General features: G+C 42.2%; 1 protein-coding gene across 1 annotated transcript in view; it reads left to right on the top strand.

Annotated features, from left to right (window-relative positions):
- Positions 1-2,115: 2,115 nt before the first annotated feature.
- Positions 2,116-16,907, top strand: part of LOC145358116 (transmembrane protein 268-like) — a 40,168-nt gene continuing 25,376 nt past the window's right edge. The window contains exons 1-4 of the mRNA XM_080211790.1: positions 2,116-2,236; positions 4,090-4,199; positions 6,114-6,221; positions 11,328-11,474. Coding sequence (XP_080067916.1) covers positions 2,221-2,236; positions 4,090-4,199; positions 6,114-6,221; positions 11,328-11,474 — 381 coding nt within the window. The 5' untranslated portion in view covers positions 2,116-2,220. The remainder of the gene's footprint in view (positions 2,237-4,089; positions 4,200-6,113; positions 6,222-11,327; positions 11,475-16,907) is intronic.

Here is a 16,907-nt window from a genome sequence, read left to right as displayed (position 1 = left end):
AAATTCCAGTGCAATGGATTATTTCATTGGTAGAGGTGACCTCCTGTTGATAAATTAAACTCTGGTCCAGTTTGCCTTTTAAACAGCAATTGGAAGATCCTGTAGCACTTTTGAAGAACAGCAAAGGGTATTTCTACTGTCATGAGAAACACAGCTGCCACGTTAAACAACGCTATTTTATTCCTATATAAAGGCAAAATACTGTGGGTACTGAAATCTGAAACAAAAACAGAAAATGCCAGAAAGATTCAGCCAGTCTGACAGCTTCTGTGGAGAGAGGATACAGCCAACGTTTCAAGTCAGGGTGACTCTTTGTCAGACTCAGAAAATGCTGGAAAATCTCCAAGTCTGACAGCATCTGTGGGAGAAAGAATAGAGCCAACATTTCGAGCCTGGATGACCCTTCATCAGAACGCAGCTCTGCTCTGATGAAGGGCCATCCTGACTTGAAACGTTGGCTCTATTCTCTCTCCATATGCTGTCAGACCTGCTGAGATTTTCCAGCATTTGCTATTCTTATTTGTGGAGCTGTACTTTGAGTAAGTGAGTTGCTACCCACTTAGTAATAACATGCAGTACTTGAGTAATTGATTGGATGTGGCCATTGTTATTGAACAATGTATAATGTCAAGTTGAATTTATATGTTATTTGTGCGTTAAGGTAAAAGTGTTTTCAGTTTCATTTAAGTTCATTGTGAGCCTTAGTGCTTGGAACACTGGTCTTTTGGGTTTGTTTATACATATACATTTTTGATGCATTTTACAACCCCCTCAATTTCAAGAGATGCTTAAAAGTTTATTGCTTTTGGAGTGAAAAACACAAAAGTAGAAAAACTACTGCAGCCAAAAGATGATGGTCAAGTAAAACTAACAAAAGTCAGAAAAATGTTAAGTTTCTCCGAAGAAATCAAACAGACTCAGAACGGTGACTCTGCTTCTCTCACCACAGATGCTCCCAAACCTGCTGAACCTTTCCAGCATTTTCTGTTCTTTTATTTCCAAAAAGAGAGAGTGCTGTTAACAGAATTTTCCTTTGGCCATTTACTTTGGCTATTGGTTTGTGGTTGGCTGGGCCAGCATTTATTGTCTATCCCTGAGGGCATTTGAGAGTCAATCATAATGCTGTGGCTCTGGCGTAACATGTAGCCCAGACCAGGTGAGGATGGTAGATTTCCTTCCCTAAATGACATTAGTGAACCAGATGGGATTTTCCAGCAATTGACAATGATTTCATGGTCAGCAGTAGATTCTTAATTCAAGATATTTATTGAATTCAAATGTTGCCATTGCCGTAGTCAGATTTGAACATGGGTCCCCAGAGCAGCACCATGGATCACTAGATTACTAGTCCAGCGACAATACCACTAAACCACCATTTTCCCACATTGGGTAAATAAATCAATGTGAAAAAATCATAGAATCCCTACAGTACAGAAAGAGACCATTCCCCTTATCCCCATGTATTTACCCTGCTAATCCCCTGACACTAATAGACAATCATGGCCAATCAACGTAACTTGCACATCTTTAGACTGTGGGAATAAACTGAAGCACCTGGAGGAAACCCACGCAGACATGGGGAGAACGTGTAAACTCCACACAGTCACCCAAGGCTGGAATTGAACCCGCGTCCTTGGCGCTGTGAGGCAGCAGTGTTAACCATCGTATCACACATAAAGAAACAGGTACATTGATAAAATTTTATTGAATAAGTGGTTGAAGTGAATCCTATAGATGCGTTTAAGGGGAAATTAGACAACGCACGAGGGACTAGATGGTAAATTTTGATGAGAACAGTTGGGATGCGGGTTTGAGTGGAGCCACCAGCACAAAGTGGTTGGGCCGAATGGCTGTTTCTGTGCAGTATAATCCAATGTGAAATCGGCGACCAGCAATTACATTCTCCGCCAGCAGTGCAATTGAAACATTTTATTGAAAAGTATGCCTCTTCTTCATGAAGCGAGGAGATGTTGTTATCTGGTATAATCCGAATTAAATGTGTTGGATTAGAGCCGCTTCTGTGGGGTTAATACCAGCAGTGGACACGCCGAGTCACTGGGATGGGGGTGTTTCATGTGTTGAACTGTGGCTGAGTGAGGCGGGGCAAGTCTGGTCATAAGCAGCGGGAGAGGGTTGTAGGTTCCGGGGACAAGGCTTGTAGACAGGGGCTTGCTGCTACATCTGAGACTGCTGACAGCAGAACGGGACGGCGCCGATAAAATGACTAAAAGGTCAGGTCAGTCTACTTTCCATGGCTATTGTCAAATGTCACTAAACAAGCATTTCAGGTCCCACATCTGGAACATGGGATTTAGCAGGCTATCTGTTCTTGGCCATTTCAACACTTCTGGTTCCTTAAATCTAATTTAAAACAAAATTGGTCTATAAAGATTATCCGATGTCCATCCGAAACAATGTAAAATGTAATAATCATGTGTATTTAACTGACTGATGTCCAGGGGAATGGGGTGAGCTCTGGAGTATGACATTGAGATAGAGAATCAATCATGATCAAATTGAATGGGGGAGCTGTTGGAAGGGCTGAATGGCCTGCTCCTATTTTCTGTGTTTCTACTGTTGAATGCCAGCTATTAGGCTTTGATACTATCAGAAATCACAACAATACCTTGCCAAATTGTTGATTCTGTCAAAAATTTACAAAACTTAATTTTTTTTTAAGAAAACCCATCATTTTCCATGTGTGAGGTTGGAGTCAGGACTTGTGTCACTGTCTGTGCAGTGTCAGTACATTCTCCCTGTGTGTGTGTGTGTGTTTCCTCCCACAGTCTGAAAGACTTGCTAGTTCAGTGCAGTGGCCATACTAAATTCTCCATCACTGTACTCGAACAGGTGCTGCAATGTGGTAACCAGGGGATTTTCACAGTTACTTCATTGCAGTGTTAATGTAAGTTGACATAAAAACAGAAAATATTGGAAAATGCCAACATCTGTGGAGGGAGAATAGAGCCAACGTTGTGAGTCTGGATGATTCTTTGTTAGAGCAGGTGATGTAAGCCTACTTGTGACACTAATAAATAAACTTTAAAACTTCAAGCAACTTACTTGCTTTAGATGACCTGATTGAATGTCGTCCGAAGTTTGACTTGACCTAGAGTGCTCTCATTACTGAGGCAGAAGCTTCAACCCTACTCCAACAACAACAGCTTTTATTTATATAGTGCCTCAAACCTAATAAGAAATCCCGAGGTGATTCACAATGTGGCCGAGTCACATTAGGAATAATTTGGACAGATTGGCCAAAGAGATCGGTGGTAGAGAGCTTCTTAAAAGAGAGGAGAGGGATAGAGTGGCGGTGAGAGATTTTGAGGGAATTCCAGATCTCAGAGCTCGAAACACTGTGTCCTGGGAAGGATATTCCAGTCTGTCACTGCACTGATCCATGATGGCACTTAACTATCATCAAGATGCTTCATGTTGCATGTATCTCGCTAAAACTGAATAAGCTGGGGAATAGCTAGACAAGGCCTTTGTATGTTTGTCAGAGGATTGTTCAGACCGCACGGGTAATTAAACTGCTAGTGTTATAAAGACCAGCTTCAATTTAAAAACTCAGTGATTTACACGATGCCTTTAATTTAGAATCGAATAGCCTCTACCTGAGGCAGCCTTGGATATAATAGAAAGCGGACCTGTCCTGTTACTAAAATGCCACTTTGCAATCTCATTTACTTACTGTTAGACACACCAATGTATGGTAATATAACACAAAGGCATTTTGGGTTTGACACAGAGGTAAGTCTCCCAATTGGTTTCAAGTGACTTCAAATTATAATTCATCGTAGGGAATGAATGGCAGGTTTTAAATCACTGGATCAAAATGTTTGAGATTGGATGTCTTGCAATAGCATGCTATTGTGCACTTTAGACTGGTAACTCCAGTGAATACTTTGGAGTACCCAGAAGTACATAACCTATAAAATCAGTATTAGATGAACAGATAGTAAATATAAAATGTGAACGAGGTAGATGGGCCCATTCGAGTGTTGGTTAGTTGGGTAACAACAAGTTCACCTTCTCCTATTGCTTGCATTGGTCACCATTTGCTGATACTTTTGTTCATGTTTGTAGTGCTTCATAATGGTCAAGTGATTCTGGTTCTAACCAGGGACAGCTATTATTGGTCCCAGGGTTTTGACATGGATACCTGTGCTAGGAGATTGGACGGATTGGGATTTCAGGTATAGTAAGTTTCTTGTTCTAATGCTAACCTGTTTGCCTCTGAGCCTAGAATATTTGCATTTCACAGGTAGATGCAAACAAAGGGGAAATCAAGAATATTTAAAAGCAGGTGAGTAAGAAGTTCTGAATATAACAGGTGTTGTCTGTGTAAATTTTGGTTTCAAACATACAATCTGTCACATTTGTAGTAGTTTCCCTCCATAATCTTGATGAAAATCTCAACCACAGATATGTCTAAACAATCCTCAAATGTCAATGGGTCAAGCTACAAAGCATAACCTTTTATTTGAATGATACATTTGACTTGTGGAATGCGATAATAATTCTTACATAACATTTGGAAAATATTATTAACAATAACAAAGAGCAACCTTCAACATTTCCTTTCATAACTACAGAATTATCTGAATCACCAATTGTTGCGGTGCAGAAGAAGGCCTTTTTGGCCCATCATGTCTGTACCTGCTCTTCAAACAAGAGACCTGCCATTTCCCTGTACACCTACACATTGTCTCTACTCAAGTAATCATCTAATGCCCTCTTGAATGCCTCAATTGAACCTGCCTCCACCACACTTCCAGGCAGAGTGTTCCTGAACCACTCACTGACCGGAATTTTCCTGTCCCGCTTGCCACGGGAATCATAGCGGATGAGGGGAGGGTGGGGGGTAGCAAAGGTTCATTGCCTCGAGTGGGATTTTCTGGTTTTAGGGCGAGCGTGGTCCGAAAATCTGCCCACTGTGTGGAAAAGGTTTTTTTCTCACATCACATTTTCTTTCTTTTGCAAATCACTTCAAACCTGTGCCCTCACCTTCCTGATCCTTTTGCAAGGGGAACAATTTCTTCCAATCTACTCTGTCCGGTCCCCGCATGATTTTGAACATTTCTAACAAATCTCCTCTCGGTCTTCTGGAGAACAGTCCCAACCTCTCCAATCTATCACCATAACTGAAATTTTTCATTCTTGGAACTGCTCTTGGTAATCCTTGGAACCACCTATCACTGTGTGGCCAAATTCCCCACCAATGCGATTTTCAAGTTTGCTGACCACCGTAGTGGGTCAGATCTCAAACATTGACAACTCAGAGTACAGGAATGAGATACAGAATCTGGTGAATTGGTGCGGCAAAAATAATCTCTCCCTCGATGTCAACAAAATGAAGGAGATTGTCATCAACTTCAGGAAACGTAAAGGAGTACATGCCCCTGCCTACATCAATGGGAATGAAGTAGAAAGGATCTAGAGCTTCAGGTTTTTAGGTGTCTAGATCACCAACAACCTGCCCTCGTCCCCCCATGCTGACACTATAGTTAAGAAAGCCCACCAACGCCTCTATTTTCTGAGAAGACAAAAGACATTTGGCATGTCAGCTAAATCTCTCACCAACTTCTACAGATGCACCATAGAAAGCATTCTTTCTGGTTGTATCACAGCTTGGTATGGCTCTTACTCTGCCCAAGACCACAAGAAACTACAAAAGGTCATGAATAAAGCCCAATCCATCATGCAAACCAGCCTCTCATCCATTGATTCTGTCCACACTTCCCACTGCCTCGGCAAAGCAGCCAGCATAATTAACAACCCCACGCACCCCAGACGTTCTCTCTTCCACTTTCTTCCATCAGGAAAAAGATGCAAAAGTCCGAGGTCATGTACCAACCGACTCAAGAACAGCTTCTTCCCTGCTGCTGTCAGCCTTTTGAATGGACCTACCTTGCATTAAGTTGATCTTTGTCTACATCCTAGTTACATTCTGCATTCTCTCATTTCCTTCCCTATGAGTGGTATGCTTTGTCTGTATAGCACGCAAGAAACAATACTTTTCACTGTATGTTAACGCATGTGACAATAATAATCAAATCATTCTTGTAAACTGTTCGTCTAAAGCTATCTTTTTTTATTTCTAACTACAGGTATCTTTAGGTGACTGTAGAAATCAAATTGAGAGTGCACTAATGGATCCAGAGGTCCGAAGGTATATATTCTTTAACTCACGTGCCCTCAGGCTGGTACTAGCTGTGGTAAGTTTAGCTGCGCAGGTAGAGAGCAATTTTAAATTGCCACTGTATAAAGAAAACAGTGGAATTCTTGCTGTAGTAGTTCAGTGAGCATATTTTTAATCATTTTAAGCCTGAGAAGCCTTTGTCAAAATGGCTGAGTAGCCTTTTAAAATGCTAAAGAAATCCTGCAATATTAAGTTACAATCATAGAATCCCTACACACAGAAGAAGGCCATTCAGCCCATCAAGCCTGCACCAACAACAGTCCTACCCAGGCCCTATTCTCATAGCCACCCATGTATTCACCCTGCTAATCCCCCTGACACTAAGGGACAATTTAGCATGGCCAATCCACCGAACCAGCACGTCTTTGGAGTGTGGGAGGAAACCGGAGCACCCAGCAGAAACATAAGAACATAAGAAATAGGAGCAGGAGTAGGCCATCTAGCCCTTCGAGCCTGCCCCGCCATTCAATAAGACCATGGCTGATCTGTCGTGGCTCAGTTCCACATTCCCGCCCTCTCCCCATAACCCTTAATCCCCTTGCCTATCAACCCGCGTCTTAAAAATATTGAGCGAGGCAGCCTCCACCACTTCAACGGGCAGAGAATTCCAGAGATTCACCACCCTTTGAGTGAAGAAGTTCCTCCTCAACTCCGTTCTAAACCGCTCCCCCTTTATCTTGAGGCTGTGCCCTCTAGTCCTACTGTCCTTTCTGAGCGGGAAGAGCCTCTCCACCTCTATCCTATCCATCCCATTCAACACCTTATACGTCTCAATGAGATCGCCCCTCATTCTCCTAAACTCTAACGAGTACAAGCCTAGTTTATTCAGCCTCTCCTCATAGCTCAACCACCTCAACTCCGGCATCAGCCTAGTAAACCTCCTCTGCACTCCCTCCAAGGCCAAAATATCCTTGCGTAAGTGCGGCGACCAAAACTGCACGCAGTACTCCAGCTGCGGCCTCACCAGTGCCCTATACAGCTGCAGCAAGACCTCCTTACTTTTATATTCAATCCCCCTCTCTATGAAGGCCAGCATCCCATTCGCCTTCCTGACCACCTGCTGCACCTGCCGACTGGGTTTTTGCGACTCATGCACAAGGACCCCGAGGTCCCTCTGCACCGTCGCATGCTGCAGTTTTTTGTCACATAAGTAATAGTCCTTCCTACCATTATTCCTACCAAAGTGGACAACCTCACATTTGCCAACATTAATTTGCATTTGCCAGTTCCTGGCCCATTCGCCCAGCCTATCTAGATCCTTCTGCAGACTTTCCACACCCTCTGCACAATTTGCCGTTCCACCAATCTTGGTGTCATCAGCAAATTTTGACACCATACACTCGGTTCCCTCCTCCAGATCATCTATATAAATGGTAAATAGCTGAGGCCCCAGCACCGACCCCCGGGGCACCCCACTAGTCACCAACCGCCAATCCGAATAGCACCCATTGACCCCCACTCTCTGCCCCCTGTTTGACAGCCAATCCTCTATCCACGCTAACACCCTACCCCCAACTCCATGCCCCCTGACCTTCTGTAATAACCTCTTGTGAGGCACCTTGTCAAACTCACGTAGACATAGGGAGAATGTGCAAACTTCACACAGACAATAAAGAAGGTGCTATCTTTCAGTTCCGTGAGAAAGCCTTTTGACTCTATCAGAAACGGCTGAAAAGTTGTTGGCCATTTTTGATCACAGTGCTGCAGTGAATTAAATCCATTAAAAAAAAATTACAGACAGCATCAGATATGGGTTCTGAGGAGATAGCCTGCCCAAATAAAAGAATAGTTGACTGAAGTGGTGTCAGTAAAAGCTATGACAACACCATTCTCTGCACAACTGCATCTAGGAGTGACCCTGAAAGCAGAGAAAGCTCAGTGACTTGTGCACAGATTTATTATATTACATTTCCATGTAAGTGACCCAAGCCAGGAATTGAACTCAGACCCCTGGCACTGTGAGGCAGCAATGCTAACTACTGTGCCACCCACCTAACAAATTTGTTTTTCATGAGGTAAATTAAAATTTCACTGGGAGAGAAGAATTTAATTGTGTGCAGTAGTGTAAAAGGTGATTATAAATTCATTTGCCGTTCACCCGCTCAGAAAGGACAGCAGGACTAGAGGGCACAGCCTCAAGATAAGGGGGGGGTGGGGGGCAGTTTAGAACGGAGTTGAGGAGGAACTTCTTCACTCAAAGGGTGGTGAATCTCTGGAATTCTCTGCCTGTTGAAGTGGTGGAGGCTACCTTGCTGAATATATTTAAGACGCGGGTAGATAGGTTTTTGGTAGGCAAGGGGATTAAGGGTTATGGGGAGAAAGCGGGAAAGTGGAACTGATCCACTTCAGATCAGCCATGATCTTATTGAATGGCAGGGCAGGCTCGAGGGGCTAGATGGCCTATTCCTGCTCCTATTTCTTACGTTCTTATGTTTTACATTTTTGCTGAATTCAGCCCTTCAAGCCTGCTCTGCCATTTATTTAGAGTATGGCTGATCATCGAATTCAATATATTGATCCTTTCTTCCCCACATATCCTTTGGTCTCTTTAGCCTCAAGAGCTATATCTAATTTCTTCTTGAAATCACTCTTGCCCATTTAAAAGATGGTGCAAAAGCAAAATTATGCCTCAATTGTCCAAATTTCTTTACGCAGTAGTCTTCAAATGTAACTTTGACATGGTGGCGTGATCTTCAGCACCGCTGGAAATAACTGAGCAGCTCCAACATCTGCAACTTACTGACTCTGAATGAGAAATGTTAGAGGAATGTTTAAAGTGGATGGAAAGTTTCACTGTGAGGGCCGATAAGCCTGAACTGTGCTCAGCAGGAATGAGGATGAGATTGGTTATTTTGAAGTCGTGATGCTCACTGTTATGAGGCATTTGTCACCTGGCTGACATATTAATCTTTTAAAAATGTTTGACTTTCCACCTGATCACACTTTGCCTATTTACAAGTGACTTTACTATTAAATGAAGCAAAAGGGGGGAGGGGATGTGGAAGGTGTGTGAGGAATGGGGTGAATCTTCACCAAGTTGCTGTAAGATTCCTCAAGTTTACTTTGACTACTTTTATGAGTAGAAAAGCTCCCACATCCAGCTTTTTTTCAGTGAAGCTCATACAACACAAGTCTCATAGCTGTGATTAAAAGGTCTAAGTTGAAATAACTCCTCAGAGGGCGGTGCCCCTTCACCAGATTCCCTTTATTTACAAAGTTAACTCCACTCTAAAGAGTGCTTCAAGTTTGAATCCAGAGTGCTGGTAGACCTGACACTCCCTTTCTATATCCTTGATTTGAGCAGGCAATTATGGCCTCAATCAGGGAGCTCATAGTCCAAGAGGCCAACCTCATGGGCCTCACTGAAGTCAGTACATAAGTATCCTGGAGTAAATTTCAGTACAATTACAGTTCATTTAGCCCAACGACAAGGTGGCATCCATTTGAAAATTGAACTGTTGAAGGCATCTATGGAGAATTCAGAGTAATGTATTTCTGCCTTTCCAAAGCTCCATGCCAGTGTCAATCCTTGTATTTGGACAGATTGTAGCTTCCTATGGATTCCTGACATTCAACATGTTTGCCTTTTATTGGGATTGGAGGATCTGAGCCAGGCTGGTCATATTCCCTGGAAGATATGCTTGGGAATGCCTCAGAAGGCCCCATTCATTACTACTTGGGAATTGGCTGAGAAGTTTCAACTTCTGTTGGGGAATGACCACGTGTCTGGAACCCTCCAAAATTCCATTTTGCAGTTGGAGGCTTTGACTCACAGAATAGATTCCCAGAAAAAGTTAGGAGGATTAAAACCAGTTCTAATTCCTGGGTAACTACTATCACCCATCCACTGCACCACCTCCCTCCTCCCAACCACACCAACATCCCAGCTATCCTCCTGACCACCAGGCTATTCCCCACGCCAAGTGCACCTGTGATTACCACCCCAACTACGCCCTCACCCCCACTCCCCTCCCAATTACTTGACTACCTGCCCGACCACCAGACAACACCCGCCTCTCTACTTCTCACTGCTTACCGGACCACCTGAACCATTTCACCCACCCACTTTTTAGTGAATGTCCTACTGAATTAAGTAACTAGAGTCTAGGTATAGCCAGGAATTTAAAGACATTTCTTCCCATTCCCTGGCCATTGACCTCTCTCTGGGTGTCTCTGATTCTCAGACATGAACAGCGTCCTTGCAGGTATCACAGTTTGTTGCACTTAGCATTATATGGGTAGGATAAAGTGATAATGAAAATTGCTGCTCTGAATCATCTCCACTTCAGCCCAGGCAGTGCTGACGTTCATTTGTTTCATATATACCATATCTCATCCAGGTTGAGGTACTGTAGATGAGGTGGAAGCTTTGAGAGATTGTTTCTAACCATCTATTCTATATAGATTCATCAACACATGGGGAAAACATAAATGAATAGAAGATGTGACAGCATCCCACATGTATTACTTGTTATTGAAATAAGTGTCATATCCTCTTTGATGCAGCGCTGACTCTCAAGCATGCCATTTCATTAAGTTCTTTATCTTTTAATTATAAAACTGACTCACCGACAGCATCTAGTACTGGAGCAAGATCGAAAAGAATGCAGCAAAGTATTCAAGATGGGACATTGACACTGCTGTCTCACGTATTCCTGTCTGGGGTCACTGCCTGTGTGGAGTCTGCACATTCTCCCCATGTCTGTGTCGGTTTTCTCCGGGTGCGCCGGTTTCCTTCCACATTCCGAAAGATGTGCTGGTTAGGTGCATTGGCCATGCTGAATTCTTCCTCAGTGTACCCGAACAGGTGCCGGCGTGTGGCAACTAGGGGATTTTCACAGTAACTTCATTGCAATGTTAATGTAAGCTACTTGTGAAACTAATAAATTAAAACATAAAACAAATTCTGACAAAGAAGATCTACATGAAATAAACCAAGTTACTGCAATGTTAAGTCGATTTACTGAAAAGATAACTCTGATATATAATACCATTTCAACAGTTATGAGCCTCAATAACAAATGTTTAAGTTTTTGATTGAATGTTCCATAGCAATAATCATCCCACTAAAGCTTAGATTTCACGGATATGATTACTTTCCATATACTCTTCTCTTTTGCAGATTTTCTACCTGACTGCCTGGGGAAACATATACTCCACCTTTCATCAGCTCAGCATGAATCCTCTGATCTTCTATCTGCTTGTTAGCCTGGGTGCGACAGTCGTCACTATAATCATTATAGTGCTCCTTGATCGATACAACAAAAAGGTATGGGGAAGAAAGCTGCTACTGCTCAGAATCATAGAATCACTACAGTGCAGAAGGAGGCCATTCGGTCCAACTAATCTACATCGACTCTCCAACAGAGCATTTTATCCCACATATTTACCCCCTAATTCCCCTAACCTATACACATTGAAATTCTAAGGGGCAATTTAGCATGGTCAATCCACCTAATCTGTGCATCTTTGGACAGTGGGAGGAAACTGGAGCACCCGAAGGAAATTCAAACAGATACGGGGAGAATGTGCAAACTCCACACAGATAGTCACCCAAGGTCGGAATTGAACCTGGATTCTGGTGCTGAGGCACCAGTGCCACTGTGCAGCCTTGTGAGGTTTGCAATGCAAAAGCAATTATTGTGCAACAAGTGGTGCCCATGGTTGCACATCTTAAGAAATTCTCAATGTTATCCATGCCTCTAGGCCTGGATTCTGGATGGAAATTCTTTGGCTCCTCAAGCGTGAAATTGAAGGTTGAGACTTTATCAACTGAGTGTTAATTGTATTTCAGGTAGTGGATATTTGCACTCTCCTACTTTTATATAAATTATATATTTATATCGAAGTATGTAGAAGTGGAAAGGAGACACACAATGTGCAAAGTGTATATCTGTAAACAAAGGCTAATAGTTTACAGTATACTTATTAGTGTCACAAGTAGGCTTATATTAACACCAATGAAGTTACTGTGAAAATTCCCTAGTCATCACACTCTGACAGCTGTTTGGATACACTGAGGGAGAAATTAGTATGGCCAATGCACCTAACCAGCACATCCTTCAGGCTTGGGAAGAAAACCAGAGCACCCGGGAGGACACGGGGAGAATATACACACTCCACACAGATAGTGACCTAAGGTCGGAATTGAACCCTTCTCCCTGACATTGTGATGCTGCAGTGCTTGTCACTGTGTCGCCCAATAAGTGCACAAAGACTAGGCTCCAGTATTCTGTCCTTCACTCTCTGGCTATCTGAGTTCTGATGTGGATGTGCCGGCATTGGACTGGGGTAAACACAGTAAAAAGTCTGACAACACCAGATTTAAGTCCAACCAATTTATTTGATAGTAAACTCACTAGCTTTCGGGGTTAGTCCCGAATGGAACTCTCCATTCATCTGACGAAGGGGCTAACCCCGAAAGCTAGTGAGTGTACTATCAAATAAATTGGTTGGACTTAAACCTGGTGTTGTCAGACTTTTTACTGTATCTGAGTTCTTACAGAGCTGCTGAGACTGGTACATGATACACCTCCTGTCCATTGGGGTGAAGATCACAATCAGCACATATTGCGTTAGAGATTACTTGTTTCAGATTTTACTTGGTTAAAGAATTCCTCATGGGATCTGATAGAGAGGAAAACTGGAGACTAATTCTGTCAGTTTGAAGTAAAGCCTGAAATGTGATCAGAGAAATGATTGACTTTATTTTTATATGTTGCAGTTTGACTCTTAATGAGTCTAGTGTTTATATGGTGAACCTCCAATCCAAGCTGATGGAAACTCTTTGACAATCATTTTCCAATGAGTTTTCAGCTCTAATTTTTTTTTTATTAATCACAGACAAGGTGATGGTTTTTAAGACTGTCTATGCTCCATTGTAAGATCTTTCTCCTTTCTGTTCCAGCCATTCCTAATTGGCTAAATGTGTAAACTTGACTGTCGCTTTGATCCTGACTACTTCTCCATGGATATTAATATCTTCTCTTCCTGTCTGCCAGGCAATAACCTGCAAGAGCTAATTTTTATGTGATTACCTTGGACCCCAGTTGGCAAATGCCTGGCTTCTAATTTAGAGTAAGAAGTCTCTCAACACCAGGTTAAAATCTGATAGGTTTATTTGGCAGTACCAGCCATTAGCTTTCGGAGCGCTGTTCCTTCATCAGGTGAGTGGGATTTCTGTTCATGGTTTTACATTTTAATTGAAAAGCGTCAGTAACAGTAGCAGTTGTAGACTGCATGGCCTCTTGACCCTGCTCTGCATTGAATACAATTGTAGCTGCTCTGCTGCCCCAACTCCACTTTCTCAGCCACTTCACTCTATTAGAAATCAGAAATCTCAGTCCTGAATATTTTCAGTGCTGGATCATCCACCTTCTCTGGGGTAGAGAATTCCAAAGATTAACAACCCTCCTGAGTGAAAACATTTCTCCTCACCCCAATTCTAAACAATCTACTACTTATCCTGAGATTTGTGCTCCTCCTCTTTTCAATTTCCGAACGAGAGGAAAAGAATTACTTCGTGCCTACATTGACCAGCCCTTTCAGATACTTGTATGTTTCAGTGCAGTCACCTCTCATTCCTCTCAACTCAGAGTATAAGCCAAAATTATTCAGTTTGTCATCCAAGGAGAACTATCTCATCCTGCATTTCATTTGGTCTCATTTCTCTTTAGCTCTGTGTCTTCTTCCAGCCCTAGAATTTTCAAACTCCTGTTCACAGAAGTCCATGGTTTTCCCCCTATCAGATCTCAGCATTCCTCCACGTTTGACCTCCTGTGTATCTCCACTCCCTTTGACCCCGGCAGTTAAAGGCTGTGCCTGCATCTGCCAAGGCCTGCAGCTCTGAAATTCCTTCCCTAAACTCTTTGCTTTTATCTCTTTTACCTGGAGACGGAAATCATGTTTTCATCCAATGTCGCTCATAACTTCCCACAGAGAAAATATTCAGAACTGAAGTGGATGGCTTCACACTGTCTATTCATAGATTTCCAGTTTTTTTTTATGCTGTAGCTTTACCAACTCACTTTGTCTCTCTGTATTCCTGATTTCTTGGAATTAAATAGGGTTAAATTCTGATTCAATTACAGCTAGTAGATCAGGAAACTTAAAGTATGAGCTACAATAAAAGTTCTGATGAAGGGTCATCCTGACTTAAAACTTTAGCTCTATTCTCTCTCTTCATTTGGAGGCCCACACTGTGTGTAATTTACACACAGTAAAACAACAACCTGAATTGTTGTCTTGTCCTGATAGGTGAGTGCAGGAGAACCAGTGGACCTCTCCCAACACAGATGGAGAGCTGATAGCAGTGTTAGAGTGCACACTGCTCTCATCTGTGTTGCATCAAAATTGATATTTAACCTTATGGATCCAATCTAGAATCCCCAGCACATTGGGTCAGGTTATAAATCAGTAATTTCCAGATCTGTATATTTAAAATCACTGGATAGCAAATCTCTTGTTCAGAGATTTTGGTTGAACCTAGAATAAAACTACCAGTAAGGACTGATTCTATAACTGGCACAGGATGGAACATTGAAAGTGTTTTTGCAAAAGTATTGTTTCTAAAGTTCCCTTTGAAACCGATTATCTGACCCATTCTCTGAATAAAAATGTTGCACCATCTGAAATGAACAATCCAAGTTCAACTAATAAAAGGAAGGTGCAAATCTTCCAGAAGTTTTACACGTCATTATTCAACAAACATTTAAATACAGTAACAGGAGGCAATTATTCTGTCCCTTGAGCCTGTTCCTCTATTTAATTACATTTTGCCCAACCTGCATCTTAATTCCATTTACCCTGAGTAGATGTCATCCTTGATAAGGACAGTTGACGATGACTTACCATTGATTCACTTCACTTGTCATCCTAAATTAATGAAATTCTGAGGCATCTAACTCCATTGGGCCAGAATCCACCCTGTTTGGTGTCTCTGTTGCTGGTTTACAATAATAAATGTAACTGAGTGTTAGTGCTCACTGCCCAACAGCTGCAGCCATTGTTGCTCCAAGATCATTCAGTTTGGAAGTTAAATGGTTAATCTCCACACCCAGAAACAGTTCTTCTCTCAGCTCGTTGACAAGGAACTGTGTCCTGGGCTCTGGAGTGAAACCACAAATATGAGGAAATCAATGTTTGCTCAAAATTCCGAAGTCCCAGTTGGAATTTGTTTCTTATCATTTGACTGATTTACTGAACATCTCTGGAACAAGAAGAGTTAAAGTAAAATTTCAAATGAAACTTGTTCACAGTTGAATTAGCTGCAGGTTGTCAAACTGAATTTGACCCCTGGCATGAAGCTGCTCCCTTCTCTGCAGTAAGTGAGGAAATGTTTAAATTGAATTCCATGCTGAGGATGGGCAGCAGCTTTCACACACAGGGTAAAGCTGTAAGCCTCATTGAAAAGGGATACAATCACATTTCCAATTTGTTTAATTTGAGCAAGTTGCAAGAAATCTCTATCTCATTGATGTAGAGGATCAGGGATAGAACTTACACACATGACGCTGAAATAAAGAGACAGGGATTTTTTGCAGACAGAAGATAGATTAATATAACTTCTTACATTTAATGCCTTGACCAGTATCGTGTACAGGCAGCTTGCCCTGGACGCCAACATATCTCTGTTTCTTTGGTCTCTCTTTTCCCAATCCATCCATTTATTGTGTATTTCATCAACTTATTGCCTTTTCTAAATGCGTTACCTCACACTTCTCTGGATTAATTTCTATTTGACTCTTTTATGCCCAGCTGTTCAGTCCATAGACATCTTCCTTCATTCTAAAGCTTTCTGTCTCATTGTTAACTACTCAACCAATTTTCATGTAACTTGCAAACTTCTTAATCATGGCTTCTATATTTAAGTCAGTATAGGAAGATTATTTGCAACCTCAGGAAGATTTTGCTTCTGCAATTCACTCCAGCCCCAATTAAGTCTCCCATGTCGGGTTTACACGTCATGGCTGATGGTGGTGGAACCAGTAAACGTTTGGCAATATTGGACGTGCGGGAACCCGGAGCTACAGTGGCTGCTGACAGGTGGTGCACACTTCAGGAAGAGGACTTGTGTTTAGTTTACAGGAAGTCAGGGAACTATTTCACGTATGCCTTTCACTTGGATTATTTCTCAATGAAGTTGGAAATAGGAGGCTCTGATGAGCAACTGGAAAGGAATGTACAGAACTGTGAAAAATGGAGAAATAAGCAGAGGACCTTCCTTGTGCCAATCATTGCTATATTTAGGACTGAATTATTGATATTTACCACAAACAGCAAGGCGCCGAGTACAGAGTTCCCACTGGATAGTCATTCAATTACAAAATATATACATGCACCATTGCAATTTGATGCTAGCCATTGAGCCGGTTTTGGATCCAAATGACCACTTTCATTCCCTTGGATCCAATGACTTTTATTCTTCTGTAAGAAGTCTTACAACACCAGGTTAAAGTCCAACAGATTTATTTGGTAGCAAAAGCCACTAGCTTTTGGAGCGCTGCTCCTTCATCAGGCAAGTAGGATTTCAGTTCACAAACAGGGCATAGGAAGACACAAACTCAATTTACAAAATAATGCCTGGGATGAGTCCCCACAGGCAATCAAGTCTTCAAGGTACAGACAATGTGAGTGGAGAGAGGGTTAAGCACCGGTTAAAGAGATGTGTATTGTCTCCAGCCAGGACAGTTAGTGAGATTTT

The sequence above is a fragment of the Carcharhinus amblyrhynchos genome, chromosome 25 (genome assembly GCF_965287045.1).
Source record: "Carcharhinus amblyrhynchos chromosome 25, sCarAmb.v2.hapA, whole genome shotgun sequence".
NCBI lineage: Eukaryota > Metazoa > Chordata > Chondrichthyes > Carcharhiniformes > Carcharhinidae > Carcharhinus > Carcharhinus amblyrhynchos.
The sequence above is the reverse complement of the archived record's forward strand: the minus strand, read 5'-3'. Positions and strand labels throughout refer to the sequence as shown.